The 17,064-nt window shown below is 33.9% G+C and overlaps 3 protein-coding genes across 4 annotated transcripts; 1 reads left to right on the forward strand and 2 right to left on the reverse strand.

Annotated features, from left to right (window-relative positions):
• Positions 1-4,772: 4,772 nt before the first annotated feature.
• LOC11440982 (ABC transporter G family member 5) lies at positions 4,773-7,283 on the forward strand. The gene is made up of 2 exons (XM_039829392.1): positions 4,773-7,021; positions 7,066-7,283. Exon 1 carries the CDS (start codon positions 5,025-5,027, stop codon positions 6,948-6,950), a length of 1,926 nt encoding a protein of 641 aa, XP_039685326.1. The 5' UTR covers positions 4,773-5,024; the 3' UTR covers positions 6,951-7,021; positions 7,066-7,283.
• Positions 7,284-8,317: 1,034 nt separating this feature from the next.
• On the reverse strand, positions 8,318-11,240 carry LOC11438539 (uncharacterized). 2 transcript variants are annotated; one of them, XM_024771958.2, is made up of 8 exons: positions 11,101-11,240; positions 10,756-10,993; positions 10,525-10,636; positions 9,860-10,021; positions 9,608-9,654; positions 9,109-9,211; positions 8,638-8,704; positions 8,318-8,521 (listed from the first exon to the last, which is right to left on the reverse strand). In XM_024771958.2, exons 2-8 carry the CDS (start codon positions 10,945-10,947, stop codon positions 8,473-8,475), a joined length of 732 nt encoding a protein of 243 aa, XP_024627726.1. In that variant the 5' UTR covers positions 10,948-10,993; positions 11,101-11,240; the 3' UTR covers positions 8,318-8,472. The 2 variants fall into 2 exon arrangements, with proteins under 2 accessions (XP_024627726.1, XP_003630285.1); XM_003630237.4 differs by having other exon boundaries at positions 11,076-11,218.
• Positions 11,241-13,404: 2,164 nt separating this feature from the next.
• Positions 13,405-17,064, reverse strand: LOC11440983 (phosphoribosylformylglycinamidine cyclo-ligase, chloroplastic/mitochondrial). Its single transcript, XM_003630238.4, has 8 exons — positions 16,552-17,064; positions 15,576-15,670; positions 15,391-15,492; positions 15,244-15,303; positions 14,382-14,554; positions 14,205-14,307; positions 13,950-14,108; positions 13,405-13,835 (listed from the first exon to the last, which is right to left on the reverse strand). Exons 1-8 carry the CDS (start codon positions 16,859-16,861, stop codon positions 13,665-13,667), a joined length of 1,173 nt encoding a protein of 390 aa, XP_003630286.1. The 5' UTR covers positions 16,862-17,064; the 3' UTR covers positions 13,405-13,664.

The following is a 17,064-nucleotide window of genomic DNA, read 5'->3' on the forward strand; positions in this document are numbered from 1 at the left end:
TTATCTCAACAAAAATAAAGAGATTGCACAGTAACAAGGTTGAAGAAATTCCAGAATTTTTTCGAAGAAGATGAAATAATTAATTTTCTCTCTCCTGAGAAGATACGGAGTTGGAGCAGCAGCCCGTATGTTGTTGAGTGGAGAGTGTGGGTAAAAAAATATGGTGTTGAGTGTCTACGGTAAAAGTATGTTCTTTAGTTTATCTAATGGTTAAAATTAATTTGGCGGGAAACAACTTCTCATTCCCATAGTAAACCTCACCAAAAATCAAATCTTAGAATACATAACACACCTCGAGAATTTTGAGCTCTATTATTAGAAACACTTTTATTAGAAACACTTTCATTCTCTGCCGTCGATCCAGTGGTATGGTTTCAATTCTTTTCTAATAGTGTGGCTGGGGTTCGAATCCTGGACACCCCACTTATTCATCTTATAAGGTAAATTCTAGCCACTAGGCTACCTGACAAAAAAATAATAGGAATAAAAAGAGTCATCATAATAAGCTAGTGTGTGTTGAGGAGAATAACCAATCTATCTTATTATAATCAAATTTTGAGAGTCACTTCAAAGAAGTAATATAGCTTAAGTTTTCCACTACTTAGAAACTATTTAGTCACAATTGCATTTTGCGCAAATAAAAACCCATGATTAACCTATAAAAGGAATAATGAAATAATTTCAAAGTGCCATAATTTGTAAGGCTTTCAAATGAGCAATGATATTTGTACATCCATTCCATGACAATTTTAATGATAATCTTGTTTTTCTCTCTTCTTATTAGTCAAAAACAATGGAGAGAGAAAAAGGAAGAGAGATGATAAGACTATCATATAAATATGAGAGAGAAAGTTATACAAAATTATCACAAATTGATTGTACAAATATCATTTCTCCTTTCAAATTAAACCAATAAATCCCATACTAACAGAATGATGACCCTATAATTTTCTTACTGCTGTAAAGTAGGAATGACAAATCAACTCCAAGGATTAATCAATCATACTAAGGGGTCACATCCTACGCGAGTAAAAAACACGTTACATTTCTCATTAGAAGACACAACTTCTCATCAAATGCAAGCTGAATGAAAAAAAGAGAGATTATTAAAATATTATTACTTTTTCCACGCTGTGTATTTCCTCGTACGCCCTACTTTTTTTATAATTTTATCCCTGGTCCGGATTTCGTTTTTCGAATTGCATTGAGAATTTTGCAGATGTTTTACCAGAACTTTTGCAATTTTAATCTTCAAAATTCGTAAAATAAAATGCAAATAAAATAAAAAACAGAAATAAAAAGACACAAACATAAAAACAACTCATTTTATTAATATAGGAACAATACATTACAATAATTTTCAAGCTTTTTAAGCTTATTACATAAGATCCTAAATCTATTTCTAATCTCTTATGAGCCTAATTCTAATCTCCTAAGAGCCTAACCACTGGTATGTGATGGGACATACCAGTCGTTTGCCTATTGGAGGAAAACCGGAGGAGCAGGGAAGAGGAGGGCGGGAAGAAGAAAACAATGCCCCTGAGGGAGGTGGGGGGTGCTCAAACTTACACCCAGGCAGGCCAAGCTAAGAACCACACTGACCCACATGACCCTCAAATGAACCGCGCTTCGTTGCAGCGCGGTTCCATCCTCATTGACCGTTCATACAAACCCTGAAAGTTTTCAACGAGACCCTTATCTATGAAAGACCAACGATGGAAAACCATGGTTGTAGAAGGAAGAAGAGGAGGAGAGGATGGTGTGAGAAATGGTGGGGTTTGAAAGACTATTTATAAGGAGAGGTGGGTCAAAAACGGTTGGGAGGCTATAAATGCAGTCAAAAATGCGTTTTACCACGTTTTTTTTACTTGACCACCGACAAAAACGTGTGGTGCAGACCACCAGCCATGACTAATGCATTCCGGAATATAAAATCCGGGATGCACATCTGTTTTCCGGAATATATTTTCCGGATTAATGCAATAATGGTGAATGAGAGAAAAGTTGACACTTCCTGTAGAGCTAAGGGCGTTCCGGAATGTAAAATCCGGAAAGATTCAGAGTCATTAATGTGGGTTTGGACGGTTACAACAACCATTAACACGTTTTTATTGACTGTATTAATGACCTAGGACTTGTTTTAGGCTATAAATAGGCTTCTATCTTCAACAAATACATTCATTCTTCACTTCACCTCTTTTCTTACATTTTCTTCAAATATTTTCTAGTTTTTTAGGGGTGTCGATGGTGTCATGGTCATTGTTGACCGTTCATAGTAACCCTGCAATTGCAATGCATTGCAGCTTGTGTGGGGTTCATATAACGGTCAACAGAGACCCTTGACATCAAAGAAAAACACAGAAAATTACATAACATCTGGTCCGGATTTCTGTTTCCGGAAACACTAACAATCTGGTCCGGATTATGTATTTTAATAAATTTTGCAGGCGCGCGAGGAGGTAGCAGGATGGGAAAAGTAATAGTCTTATAAAAATATTAATAAAGACAGAAAAATTCATTTGGACCATCAATGCATAATTACAAAACTTCCTTAAATAATAAAAAAACCTAATCATTCAAATTCAATATTCTAAAGTCACTTGGAAGAATAAGACTTTTATGCTGAAAAACTTTTTTCTTGAGTTTGTGAGGGGGTGGGGTGTTGAATAACTGAACTGTGAAAGAGGAGAGTTCACGGGATACCTTAGTGTGTTTTTTTTCATCAATTACTTTTATTTATCATACTAGATTTTGTTTCTTATCAATTTTAGTAATACTATATACTATATGTGATAAAAAGTTGCTGTATAGGTGGGGCAAATGGAAAGTGAGAATTTCTGGGTCTACCTAATTGACCACAGAAATAGTTCACGGGTTCTTGCTTCCACTATAACACCGAATCAAATCAAATATTAGAATAGTGACAATGTTCCTTCAATATAAAGTAATCAAAGAGTAGTCCAATATATGACATAAGTTGAGACATCCAAAAAGCATTATGTATAACATCCAAATTTGAAATCTGCTACTAATAAATTTTTATGAAGATTTTCACCCTTATGAGTTATTACCAATTTTCTAAAGATGTTCCAACAACTAATCTTTGTTTTTTTTTGTTAACATGTACTATGATACATTCTTAGAGGCTTTCACCCAATTCCAAAGATAAGTCACACAATTATTACTTTTCTTAGAAAAGAATACACAATGAGATCATGTTTAACGAATTCTGACACTTTTTTTGATTGCATGACACCTGAAATGTTCACAATAACTATATATTCTATGACATTTTTACATACAACTAACTGTACAAGACTAGTCACATGTCATCATGCATAAATACTTGAATTTGTATTTTAGAAAATAATGTTAAGATGTGTTGTTTTTTATTGACAAATGTTACTATGTAAATGTTAGTGGATTACGTTAGTTTCGACTTAAGTGTTCCTAGGTGATGAAATATGACGGGCATCTGAATTTGCGTGCGCGGTCACACTGGAATATTGTGAAAATGGTTTTATCAAGAGTCCAAAATAGAATCACAGAAACCTGTGTTGACAGAAAATATAATTGAATGTAGTTGATGCTTGAAATTGAAGACAAAGGTGATAATTGATGAGCTTGTCAAACTCTACAGTTTAGCAAGGTTTTGATTCATTCTGAAGCATTATGAAATCTCAGCCACAAATTTGAGAGCCCAAGGGACCACTACTTTGCAAGTTTCCAAACCCTACTACTCTCCATACCTGTGACACAAAATGCTACTGGTTTGTACTTACTGCTTTTCTATAATTACATCATTAGCTCAAAAAAAGAATGTGGTTCAGTATGTACTTGTAAAATATAAAATTTCCGTAATTGAAAAGGTAGAAAATGGATGATAACTATTGTAAGTAAATCATTGTTAACATATTTTTATTGCAAGAAAAAGAATTGGGTTTACCATTAAATTTTTGGATTGTTGTGAGTGTGGACATGCCGACATGGAATGAAAATTGATTAAAAAATAATAATGATTCACAAACACCAAGACGTAGGTAAAATAGTAGTAACAAACATGTGGATGAGTGAATGTTAACTTAATATCAGTATCTACTGTTACAGTGTTACTATTCTCCATAAGACCAAAATCACTTACTGTGCTGATTTGGAGTCCTCAAACTGTTTTATAGATACAATTGGTGATCACAGTGAAGTTGTGCTTAATGTATAGCTGTCCATTAAACAATAAAGACAGAACATCCACTTGAATTATTATATTTCTATGTTCTATCTTTAAATCACATCTTAATGTTTGAATCAGTGTTTTAAAAAACAAAGTTGAATCGGACGGTTCGATCATCCATTCAATCAGTTGAACCTTGAATCAGTGTTTACTACGGTTTGATTATTTTGACAGCTTGATCGTTGTTTAGTCCTGATTCAAGCAATTTAAGATGGTTGTATCAAGATTTAAAGATCTCACCGGTTTGATGTCCAATTTGATTTTTTTTTAAAATATTGATCATAATATTCGCGGTACTCAATTTATTATGTCAATCAATGTAGTATTAAATGACTATTAATCCTATAGTTTACTACCAGGATCTAACGCAAATGGTTGATACAAAGGGTCAGTAAGTGTTGTAAATTTTGAGATACCGAGTTGAATTCTTAATCATAAAAAAAAATTACATACACATAGTATTGGCTAACATTAGTAATTTATATCAATTATTAATGATATTAGATTTAGACAAGCATCCTTGTGTGTGTTGTGTCCAAGTATATAAAATTGGTAGAGAAACAGCAAGAAGTGCACGTGAACCTTTGTATACAAACTTCGAGGGCCTCAATGTAATTGCAAACCACCCATTGTTTCAATGTCAGTAGCTGAGGCCAAAATCTTTCATTTAAAACAGAGGTAACAACAAAGAGAGGAGAAGAAAAGAATCAAATAATGGGTTTGACAACTAGAAGAGAGTAGAGGAATCAGTGAGAAAAAAAGAGTTTAAATCAAAAAACAACAACCTTTGCAACAAATGAAGATGCAGGGCTGTGAGGTTGAAGTCATTGGCATAAACTACAAAATCCACACAAACAAAGCAGAACACCCTTTTAAAATCTTCAGCAAATCTCCACAACTAGTAAATACTAATGTTCAAGAAACAGAAGAAGTTGAAAAAGGTTGCAGTGGAGTTAGGCATGTACTCAAGAATGTGAGTTTCCAAGCCAGACCATGGGAAATTCTAGCAATTGTTGGACCAAGTGGAGCTGGAAAATCATCACTTCTTGAGATCCTAGCAGGTAAACACAGACCACAAAAAGGGTCTGTGTTGTTGAACCAGAAGCCAGTAGACAAATCTCAGTTCAGAAAGCTATCAGGATATGTTACTCAAAAGGACACTTTGTTTCCCTTACTTACAGTTGAAGAAACCATGATGTTCAGTGCAAAACTAAGGCTAAAGCTTCCTCAACAACAACAATGTTCAAGGGTCAAGTCACTGATTAAAGAGCTTGGACTTGATCATGTTGCTGGTACTAGAATTGGTGATGATCGAGTCCGAGGTATATCAGGCGGTGAAAGGCGAAGAGTTTCTATTGGTGTTGAAGTCATACATGATCCAAAAGTTTTGATTCTTGATGAACCAACTTCAGGGCTTGATAGTACTTCAGCTTTGCAAATTATTGACATGCTTAAGGTTATGGCTGAAACTAGAGGAAGAACTATAATACTAAGTATTCATCAACCAGGTTTCAGAATAGTGAAGCTGTTCAATTCATTGTTGTTGTTAGCTAATGGTTCTGTGTTACATCATGGAACTGCTGATTTACTGAGTGTGAATTTGAGATTGATGGGTCTAGAGCTTCCTCTTCATGTTAATGTAGTTGAATTTGCTATTGATTCCATTGATGTCATTCAACAACAACAACAATGGCAGGTGGAAACCGAAACACCAAGGCGATTGCAAGGGACAACGCAACAAAAGAAAGGCAGAGATGATGAACAACAAGGTGACGATAAAAGTGGTAAGTTCACTTTGCAACAGCTCTTTCAACAATCTAAAGTAATTGATGAAGATATCATCAATAAGACTGGAACTGGGATGGATTTCTCATATGATTTTGCTAATTCCAGATTGAGAGAAACTATGATTCTAACTCATAGATTCTCCAAAAACATATTTCGTACAAAAGAGCTATTTGCATGCAGGACAATTCAGATGCTGATTTCAGGACTAGTTTTAGGATCCATCTTTTGTAACCTCAAAGATGATCTAAGAGGAACACAAGAAAGGGTTGGTCTATTTGCTTTCATATTAACTTTTCTGTTATCAAGCAGCATAGAAGCTCTACCAATTTTTCTACAAGAAAGGGAAATTCTCATGAAGGAAACATCTTGTGGAAGCTACCGCGTATCATCTTATGCTATTGCAAATGGCTTAGTTTACTTGCCATTTCTTCTAATCCTAGCCATTTTGTTCACAGTTCCTTTATACTGGCTTGTTGGTCTCAACACAAACTTCACTGCTTTTTTGCACTTTCTGTTACTGATATGGCTTGTTCTTTATACAGCCAATTCAGTTGTGGTTTGTTTCAGTGCTCTTGTGCCTAATTTCATTGTTGGAAATTCAGTGATTAATGGCGTTATAGGCTCTTTCTTCTTGTTCTCTGGTTACTTCATCTCAAACCATGAGATTCCTAGTTACTGGATTTTCATGCATTATATATCACTTTTTAAGTATCCCTTTGAAGGGTTTCTGATCAATGAGTTCTCCAACTCAAAGAAGTGTTTGGAATATATGTTTGGTGCATGTGTGATGAAGGGAGAGGATGTGCTTAAAGAAGAAGGGTATGGAGGAGAAGGTAGTAGATGGAAGAATGTTGGTGTCACTGTTTGCTTCATCATGGTTTACAGATTCATTTCTTATGTTATTCTTAGATACAAATGTTCAGAGAGGAGTTAACAGTGGTAATTCTGTCATTGGATAAAGCCTATGGTGAGTTTGTGAATTGTTGTTACTCTTTCTCTCTCTCTCTCTCTCTCTCTCTCTCTCTCTCTCTCTCTCTCTCTCTCTCTCTTTCTTTGAGGTTCACATGTCTTGGATTTTACTTGTGATAGCAACCAAAGAAGATAATATCCACCAAAAAAAATGTAAAGAAATACAGAGTCAGGCAGTGTCAACAAATTGTACTAACCTGATATTATTATGTTGGAATTTTTGTTTTTATATGATTACTTTAATTCACAACATTTGTATTTCTCTTCACAATCGAGATTCCTTCATTTCATCCCTCTATTTTCATTTTTCAAGCTTGTTGACAACTCACCAGCTTTTTTCTAAAAAAAGAACAATGGAAATGGGATTTATCTTTATACAGTAATACTGGTAACTAAAGAACTCTCAGCCAGGTCTGCTCTCAGTAGGCCTAATTATAAATTTTGTTCAACTACATTATTACAGTATTGAGGCCGTTTGACTATGTTTAACATGTTATAGAAAAGTAAATTATTATTTGAGATTTTAGATAAAATAGGAATTCTTTTAGTTATGTTGTAATTATCAGAAGTATTTTAAATAATATTACTACTTTTTTAGAAGCTCAAGCTACTTCAATAACTTTTAAATAATTCTGATTTTTAAGAATTTATGTGGACTACTTATAAGTTATAACAGATTTTTTCCTTCTCCGATATATTTTAAGAAACAAGATTTATCATATTCTGATAAATGAAGAAAGCGTTAATGTTAAAATAAAAATGTTATATAAACAACTTCAGCATAAACAAACGCATCATTAGTATAACGCAAGATTAGTTTAAATTCACTTTCATCGTCAACAACTTCTGGCACACATTCAGTTGGCTTAGCCTATGGGCGTGAAGCTACTAGTTCAGCAGAAATAACTGAAATTCAATGAAATGCCAATTTCCTCGTTAATTGTGTTGCACTCTCACCAGTCATCACAAAGAACAAATAAAAAGTCCTTATTTGATGGAACTCTGCTTTAATCCTAACATAATATTAGATACGTTCCAAATGTTGCCCGACATTTTGATAAACATGATAAATCACAAAGAACACTAAATGAAAGTTAAGAAATGTGAGATTTACCAACATGATATTGGTCTAGCTGAAGAAACTAGTCCTCCAAAACATGGCGAACTATGATTCGAATCTTCACCGAAAGAGGCATCTACATTTAGTGTCCCACGACTTCACAAATGAAATTGTCTTTGGTAGTACGAGACACGTGGGATTGCCCAAAAAAGAAACAGGTATGGAGAGGAACATGCATCAAATAAGAAATTTTCATTTGCACAGTCAACAAGTGAATGAATACCTGAAATTTTATGTGACTGGACTAACTAGTAATATATGAGTTCCATATTATACAATGTATAGTACAAGGTAAGTGTTAAAAGGAAATAAACATAGAGACGGGACAATTTTAACTTCCTATAGAGCAACTGGTTTGAATTAAGGGCTAAGACTCGGGATCACTATCACGCAAGAGGGCCCCTCTTACTTTGGTCCTGCCAAGAAAAAAGTGAACAAGTATGCTATTAGAATAGCCACAAGAACACTTGCCTACAGGAATCTGGATCTGTATTACAAGAGTTAAGGTTTGTAATATAGTAGGAACACTTGCCTGCGATGTGCTGGCATCACACGATTCTTAACTTTTGTGGTGCCTGTATCCCGAGCTTTTTGCTTATCTGCAATTCAAGAGTAACATGAAAATGGAAAATGTTTAACATATACAAGAGCATCCTGTACAACAAATAACACTACAATATAAGCAGAAGCTCCAATGTTATTCTTCATATTCCAGTATATTCAAAATGGTGCCAGAAGAGGCAATTTTTCACTTTCCTCTTCAGATTATTGTTTTCATCACAGATGAAAAATAGACCAAATGCAGTCACCATTTTCCTAAATGGAGAAATAGTTGCAGATAAAGAAAATGGTGAACAAGTTGGATAATTTAAATATTTTATTTAGTTTTGAAAGAAAGAAAAAAACACAGTATAGATTCACCTCATATAATATAGCACACATAAAAAACCTTAAACCCTGCTAACAACTTTTGAAAGACCAAATATTAGAACACATAACACACCTGGAGAGTTTTGTGCTCCATTATTAGAAACACCTGCTTTCTCTGAGTCGCTAATTTTTTGAAACTTTTGCCGTCGATCCAGTGGTATGGTTTCATTTCTTTCCTGATAGGTAGAAAAAGAGTGTTCATAATCAAATTTTGGGAGTCACTTAAATAAGTAATATAGACTAAAGTTTTCCACAGACTTGGAAATTATTCAGTCACAATTGCATTTTGCGCAAATAAAAACCCATGTTAAGCCTACGAAAAGAATAAGGAATAATTGCAAACTGCATAATTTGTAAGGCTTTAAAAATAGGTCAACAAATCCCATACTAACAATGATAACCCTATAATTTTCTGTCATTCTTAATTTTCTTACTGCTGTAAAGTAGGAATACCAAATCACTTCCAAGTTCCAAGGAATCCCTACCAAAAAATTATGATCTGAGAAATCAACCAAAAAAATTATAAATAAATAGCCCAAGCATAATAGTTCAACTCGACTTGGATAATGTACCTTCTCAGATGCCATCATGTTTGTCAACTGGACAGAGCGTTCTTGCACTGGTGGCACAATAAAAGATGTTACAGTTAATTCCGGCATAGACCATACAAATCCAATTGAAGTTATATATTAGTTGCACACATTTTTGGAAGACGCATCTAAAGATAATTATGATTGATGCACATAAATAGAAAGAACCAAACAGAAATCAAGATGTTACGAAATATTCAAAAGATTGATACAATATAAGAAGGACGAACTAACCATCTACAAGAGAACATTTGGTACTTCTGAATGCCTTAAAGAGGCTCAAGGATAAATTTGACACAGCTTCGCTAGCACTGGAGTCCACAAGTTTAGTAAGAGGAATGGTGATTAGAGGCATTCCTTTTGATTTTTGAGCAATTAATTTAGCAGAACTAACACCTGAAATAAGTAACAAAACAAATGTGAGCGAACAATGAGTATGCTATTCCTCAAGACAAACAGTATGTCATTCTTTATCGCATGCATCAAAGAGGTCCACATAAGATGTTTATACGAAGATTATAGAAAGAGGGCAAACACTATAAACTCAGTAAGCAACTACCAATGACCTGTTTGTATCGACTTATTTGAGGATATCTACTAACATACATATTTGTGAGACTGTTTGAGAGAGCTAATGGAAACGAATTACTACATATAGATAAGCTGTTTTTCAGTTTATTTCCATAAGCTCTCTAGAAAAGCTTATGAAAACAGCTTTTAACTTATATGAAAATAATTGAACTTTTATTTTATCTGTTGTTATAGAAATAGTTGATACATAAATATCTAAATGATAAGCACTTAATTAAGGTGTTTATTCAAAAATGTCCAAAATTAATGTCATCGAAACAGTCTCCATAAGAAACTCCACAGAAGAAAGTTAATTCATTCACACTTACCATCAGAGTTAGAATTTGGCTCTAGAACGAGCTTCAGATCTTCTGACTTGAGGGAATTAACAAAATAATTAGCAAACTCAGACCAAGAGCCCCCTATTCCAATAATATCCATCTGCAGAGAAGGTAAATAAAAAATTATGATTTACATAATAGAGCAACTTTAAAAGGATAAAAATAATAATTAAAAACTGAAGATCATAAATGAAGAGAAGGGTGATTGAGGATACTGACGATGTCCTCGAGCGAGGAAACTGAAAGATGAGCTTCCCAAGTATCAGAGTGGAAATTAGTGACATGAATTACAAGGTGAGAAGAATTAGGAGGATGAACATGGAACAAAAAAGGACGCAAAGGATGAGAACAGTGAGGTTTCCACTCCAGTTTGGGTTCAGCAAAGATTGGTTCAAAGTCTTGAAACGCCATTGCTACTTAAATCGATGGAGTGAAGCTTCATTAGCTACTTCTACAACTGTAATAAAACAAGAAAATTGAGTCACATATCGATTTTAGGGTTTTGAAACCCTCGTAATATTAATGTATAGATTGATTACCGATGTTAATATTAAGAAATACTACCAGGAGGGAAGAACACGAGTACCAACCAAAGTTATTTGAAAGTTGGAGTTAAAATTACAAAAACATATTCCATTTTTTTTTATTTTTACTAATTTTTAACTGAAAGAATTCCATGTATTTCTTTCTTTGGTTCAATAAAATTTGGCTTAATTGCTATTCCGTTTGAGTCCTTTAAATATGTCTCCGTTACATATAAATTGGTCTCTTCCGTTAATTTTATTAAAAAAACGTTAACTTAAGCACACGTGTCATTTTCGCATTGGTTGGAATTTATATTCATCTTCTTCCTCCTCACCTTCATCTTCTTCAACAAATCTTCATAAAACCTTCATACAAACCCAGAAGATTTTTTTTTTTTTACCTTTATCATATGAAATCCAAATCTAAACACTTTATTTTTTTCTCTTTTTCTTCGTCTTCTTCCATCATCTTTTCATCATCATCAAAAACATCTTCATCAATAAAATTTCCAAGAAACACAGAAAATCAAAATAAAATAAAATTAAGTCTTATTCTTTAACGACTACACCAACAACACACACTTTTTCTTTATTGTATTTGCCCATCAAAACCATTCTGTAACAATAGGCAAACTTTCTCAATCACAACCATGCAATCTCATCATCAAGGTTATGAACGCCAATTATATGTTTTGTTGTTGTTCTTGTCTTGAACCCCAATTTTCATTATTTGTTGATTTTTAACACAAACACGCAAACACAAAGCCAACATCAGCGTGCACACAAAACCAACACACATCACACACAAATTTTCATTAACATTTTTTTTCTTCAAATTTCAACCTTCTTCCATTCTTTATTTGTTGTTCCTGTTCTCTTCTTCCAATCTTTCATAAAAAATAGCAATCCTTTCAAATTCCAATCTAAACTCATTTTTGAATCTAATCTAAATTCTTCCAAATCCCAATCTAAACCCATTTTGTTGTTGTTGTTGTGTTTTTGTTGGGGAGCAAATTTGGACCAGATTTATTGTGTTGTGTTGTTGTTGCAACTTGATTTTTTTTTTCCACAGATTGAACCAAAAAGAAGGAAATTTTCTGCAGATATTTATTTCTGCAGATTTGAATGAACAACAAAACTCATCAAATAAAACTTTACATTTATCATATGAAATCTAAATCTAAACCCTTTATCATGGTGATGGATTTAGATCAGAAAATGAGTTTTTGTGAAGGATTGATGATGATGAAGGGTTTAGATTGAATTTGAAAATGAGTTTTTTTTTTCTCTCCATTTTCTGTTTCCATGTTTAAGAATCAATTTGTTTTCTTTCAATTTCAATTTCAAGGTTCGATTTTTTTTCTTCAGTTTTTTGTTTTGCTGGGTTTTTTTCATGAAGGTGATAACTTGTACAAACCCTAACAGTTTTTTAATAAAATTGACGGAAGGGACCAATTTATGTAATGTAGACATATTTAAAGGACTCAAACGGACTTTTTATTAATTATGGGACCAAAACGATACCAAAAAATAAGTTAAGGGACGAAAATAGCAATTAAGCCTTTTATGAAGGTAAATACATGACAAATTTAAGTTACTTTACAATTTATTTTTTTGTACAATGTATGGTGGAAAAATAGACAAAACAGAATAAAATGAAGTTTTTTTTTTTTAGCAAAAAATAAAATAAAGTTTACTACAATACTAATGTAAATATTATGAGGGGAGAGAAAGAGTGAGTGAGGGAGATGGAGGGAAAAGCAGACGAGGGAGAGAGACATGAGATGAGAGGGTGGAGAGAGAGGGACAGAGATTGGGAGGGAGAGGAGTTTAAGAGAGGATTAGGAGAGATGAGAGAGCAAGAGAGGAGAGACAAGGGAAAGAGAGAGTATTTCTTGAGTAAAATCTTATGTAATTTAGTGAGAGAGATAAAATTTCAGTTTTTCCTTAAAAAAAAATCAGTTAGTGCACTTTCACCAACAACAAAAAAAAAAAATTAATAGTTAGTGCACAGTGTGAGCGTTCACTGTGTTGTAAACTCCAATCGTGAGTATTGAAACTTTGGTAAATCGAGTTCAATTCCTGCTGAAACAAATACTTTCAAACTCGTTCTTATCTCTAATTTTACTTATATAAAATGAGCCAACATAAGACTTGTCAAAAAAATTAATTCTATGTGCCAAACGTATAGACAAAAGCTTATCATGCTTGCTTATTCTTCCTCGAAATTATGGAATTTCCTACAATTATCTGTTAAGCAGCCTTCCAAATTTATATGCTTCAGATATTTTAATCTGACGTTAGTAAGTTTAAAAAATGGCACGTTAATGTAGGAGATACCATGTTTATAACTTGCAATTGAGAAGGAAATGTACCAATATAAAATGTGAGGGTATCACAGTTCTCATCATTTCAAGAATTTTCACTAATAACTCAACTACCACCGAATACACAAAATTGTTGCTTGCTGGTCTCATAACATTTATGTACGGAAAACTGTTGAGGCCCGGATAAACCAACATTAACTGGAAATCTTCCATCTCAACTTGAAATTTTCCGTGAAAGTATTAAAAGTACAACATGGTTATTAAACTAAAACTAAATTTAACAGTAAGTCACACCATTTCCGCTGATAACTTCACCTATGCGGTAGGCTTTGTCTGTATCATTTCCGTTTTCAAGTATTCTATTAGCTGCCTCTGGAGTGACTACAAGGACCATCCCAATGCCCATATTAAAAGTGCGCATCATCTCAGAATCTTCAATCTTCCCAGCCTAATGTGAGAGGTAATTAGTACTGTGCACTTTTGTCTCCAAAAGATTTGAAGATCAAATTTATGTATATTATTATTGATATAAATAATTTAAAACAAAATTCTAAGAATTTACCTCCTGAAGCCATTTGAAAACTGCAGGCATTTCCCACGAGTCTTTGTATATAGAAGCACCAAAACCTTCTGGAAAAACTCGAGGAATATTATCTGTGAAACCGCCACCAGTGATGTGAGCAATTCCCTTTACCCCTCCTTTGCTGACTATGTCAAGCACCTATTTCAAAAAAGATAAGAGACGACTTCAAGATTTAAAGGGAGTGAGTTTAAAAAAAATGAAGAATGTGGTGAAGAATCATAAATATTAAATAACCTGTTTAACATAGATCTTAGTTGGAGCCATTAAAGCTTCTGCAACTGTAGTGCTAGCGCCGGGGAGTTTATCTTTCAATGAAAGACCACTTTTCTCAAGTACTCTACCAAAATATATTGATAAATTTCAGTAAGTCAATAATTTTATAAAATATAATAGATTTCAGACTCAACCAACCTTCTAACCAGTGAAAAACCATTAGAGTGAACTCCACTTGATGGTAAACCGATAAGAATGTCACCCGCGGTAATATCTTTTCCATTGATAACGGAATCTTTCTTTACAATCCCAACTGCACAACCACTAAGATCATATTCACCTTCTTTGTATAGACCAGGCATCTCTGCAGTCTGAAAAGTGTATAAAACTAATTAGAGGAGAAATATAAATAATCCTGATCTTCGTCGACGTTTATAATAGCATGCAATTGCGCGTGTGTGTGAAAAGGAAGTTATGTATTTAAAATTTAAATAGAGAGATTGGTTGTAATATATTCATGTGTTTAATTTATTTGACAACAATAAAAAATAGCAATAACCTAATGGGGTTTGAATAAAATGTCAATCCAACATGTATAGTAAAACAAGAAAATTTCAACTTAACAATTTGTAATAAGCAATGGAACATGTCTTATCCAAATAAGCAATTGAACATGCCTTATCCTAATAAGTAGGATTACCACTTGAATGGATCATTGCATTAGATAAACCAAATTTCAATAAAACAATTTAGAATGAGGTCTTCTATAATAGTTAAGGTCTTCTATAATAGTTAATCTTTTTTCCTAAAAAATTTCTTAAGTCTTCCTCTAACTGACTCAAGCTTATAAATGCAGCCTTTGTTCTACTGTGGTTTTCTCAATTGGCTAAATCACGCCTCAATAGTATTCCTCCAACCTATCCTGCATGCATTTCCTGCTGACTGCTGAGACTTCATTTTGTCTACCCTAAATTGATCATATATTATGAAATGGCAAGAATACACGACAACAAATCCAATTAGATACTGTGGTTAGATAAACCACAAAATATTTCAATACCTCTCCTCCGAGAAGAGCGCAGTCAGATTGCTTACAACCATCAACAATTCCTTTTATAACCTGAAGAAGAGAAAATCAAATAAGGAATAAGCATTTTTACGACACTCACAAAGTTCAAACCAAACCAGCTAGAAGCACATCCATTACCTGTTCAGCAACATCCACATCAAGGTGGCCAGTAGCAAAGTAATCTAGGAAAAACAAAGGCTTTGCCCCTGAAGTAACAATGTCGTTAACACTCATCGCAACCTAGAGAGAAAAACAGTCAAAACTCAAACCCTAAGTAACAGAAACACTTCAAAAATAAAAAATCAGAATTCCAAAATGTTTACCAGATCAATCCCAATAGTGTCATGAATGCCAGTTTCAAAGGCAAGCATCACCTTTGTCCCAACACCATCAGTACCAGCAACGAGATATGAATCACCTGGGCAAAACAAGCCAAATCAACATCCAATAAAAAGGAACAAAACAAACGAGGGTTAAATACATTTCTGCCACCTGACATTTGATTGAATTCTAGTTTACTCCCAGTAATTTTCTTTTTTGAGATTCCAACCTTGAAATTTGAGATTTTTTGCTTTTAGACCTTTGTGTTATTTGACTGTACAAAAGAAATGATGTGGCAGGAAGTAAATTCGCCCAAATGACAATGGGCAAAAGTACCTTTAATCCCAAAATTTGATGCCACGAAGGTCTAAAAGAGAAGAATATTTAAATTACAAGGTTGGAATTGCAAAAAAACATTTTTACAGGGGGTATGTTGGAATTCTCTCAAACGACAGGGAGCAAAAGTGCATTTAACCCAACAAACAAAAGTGATTGTGAGTGTGGTTGCTTTGGTGTTGGCAAATGGTCAGATAGATTCTCAAAAAAATGACTTCAACAATTTACTAAAATTCAATTCTAAAGTCAAAAGCTTTGAATCTCAGCTTGAGGTCTTGATTGGATAAATAGCTTAATTAAGCGCTTCTAGCATAAAAGCTTATAATATGTATAATTATATCTATAAGCTATTTTTATAATAAAGATATAACAGAGTCAACTTTCTCTCATACAATCTATAAGCTGTTTTCATAAGCTATCCTAAGCTGACAAAATCATAAGCTGAAAAAGAACACTCTTGGAAGTGTTTATGCCAATGGATAAACACAAATAAGCCAATACAAACATAAGAATCAAATCTACATTCAAAATCAATTCTTACTCGGTACACTAAAAAAAATGTCAAATCAATTTTAAACTTCTATAATCACTTTTTCTATCCAAAAATCAAATCCAAACAAGTGAAAATGAAGAACCACTTACCAAGGGGGAATAAACCACCGAAGCCACCAATCCCGGGAGCCATCTTTGCAATTCTTCGAACAAGCTCAGAACCAGCATCAATGTCAACACCGGAGTCTTTATACGTCAGACCTTGACCTTCAGCTCTAACAGCAACAACTCTGGTATCGTTCTTCTTCAAGTTGGACATTGAAAGTGCTCTGTTGTTACCTCCGATTGCATTGAGAAAACTGTGGTTGATTGTGGCGGTGCATTTACAGTTGTGAGAATTAGGTTTGAATGATGCTACTGCAAGAAAATGTGATAGTTCTGTGCAAGCTCCGAAACTCATTGCTAAGAGAGGTAGAATAAGTATATGAAGAGAGAAACTTAGGTTAGGTGGGGAGGGATGGAGGCGGCGGTGATTGGAAAGACGGATGGTGCTGCGGTGGACGGCGGCGAGTTGTGACGGAAGAAGGAGAAGTGAGTTGCGGATGAGAGAGAGTGTTGCAATGTGAAAGAATAAGAATGACTTTGCCAACCGGTTCTAAACCC

Source organism: Medicago truncatula, chromosome 8 (assembly GCF_003473485.1).
Source record: "Medicago truncatula cultivar Jemalong A17 chromosome 8, MtrunA17r5.0-ANR, whole genome shotgun sequence".
NCBI classification, from domain to species: Eukaryota; Viridiplantae; Streptophyta; class Magnoliopsida; order Fabales; family Fabaceae; genus Medicago; species Medicago truncatula.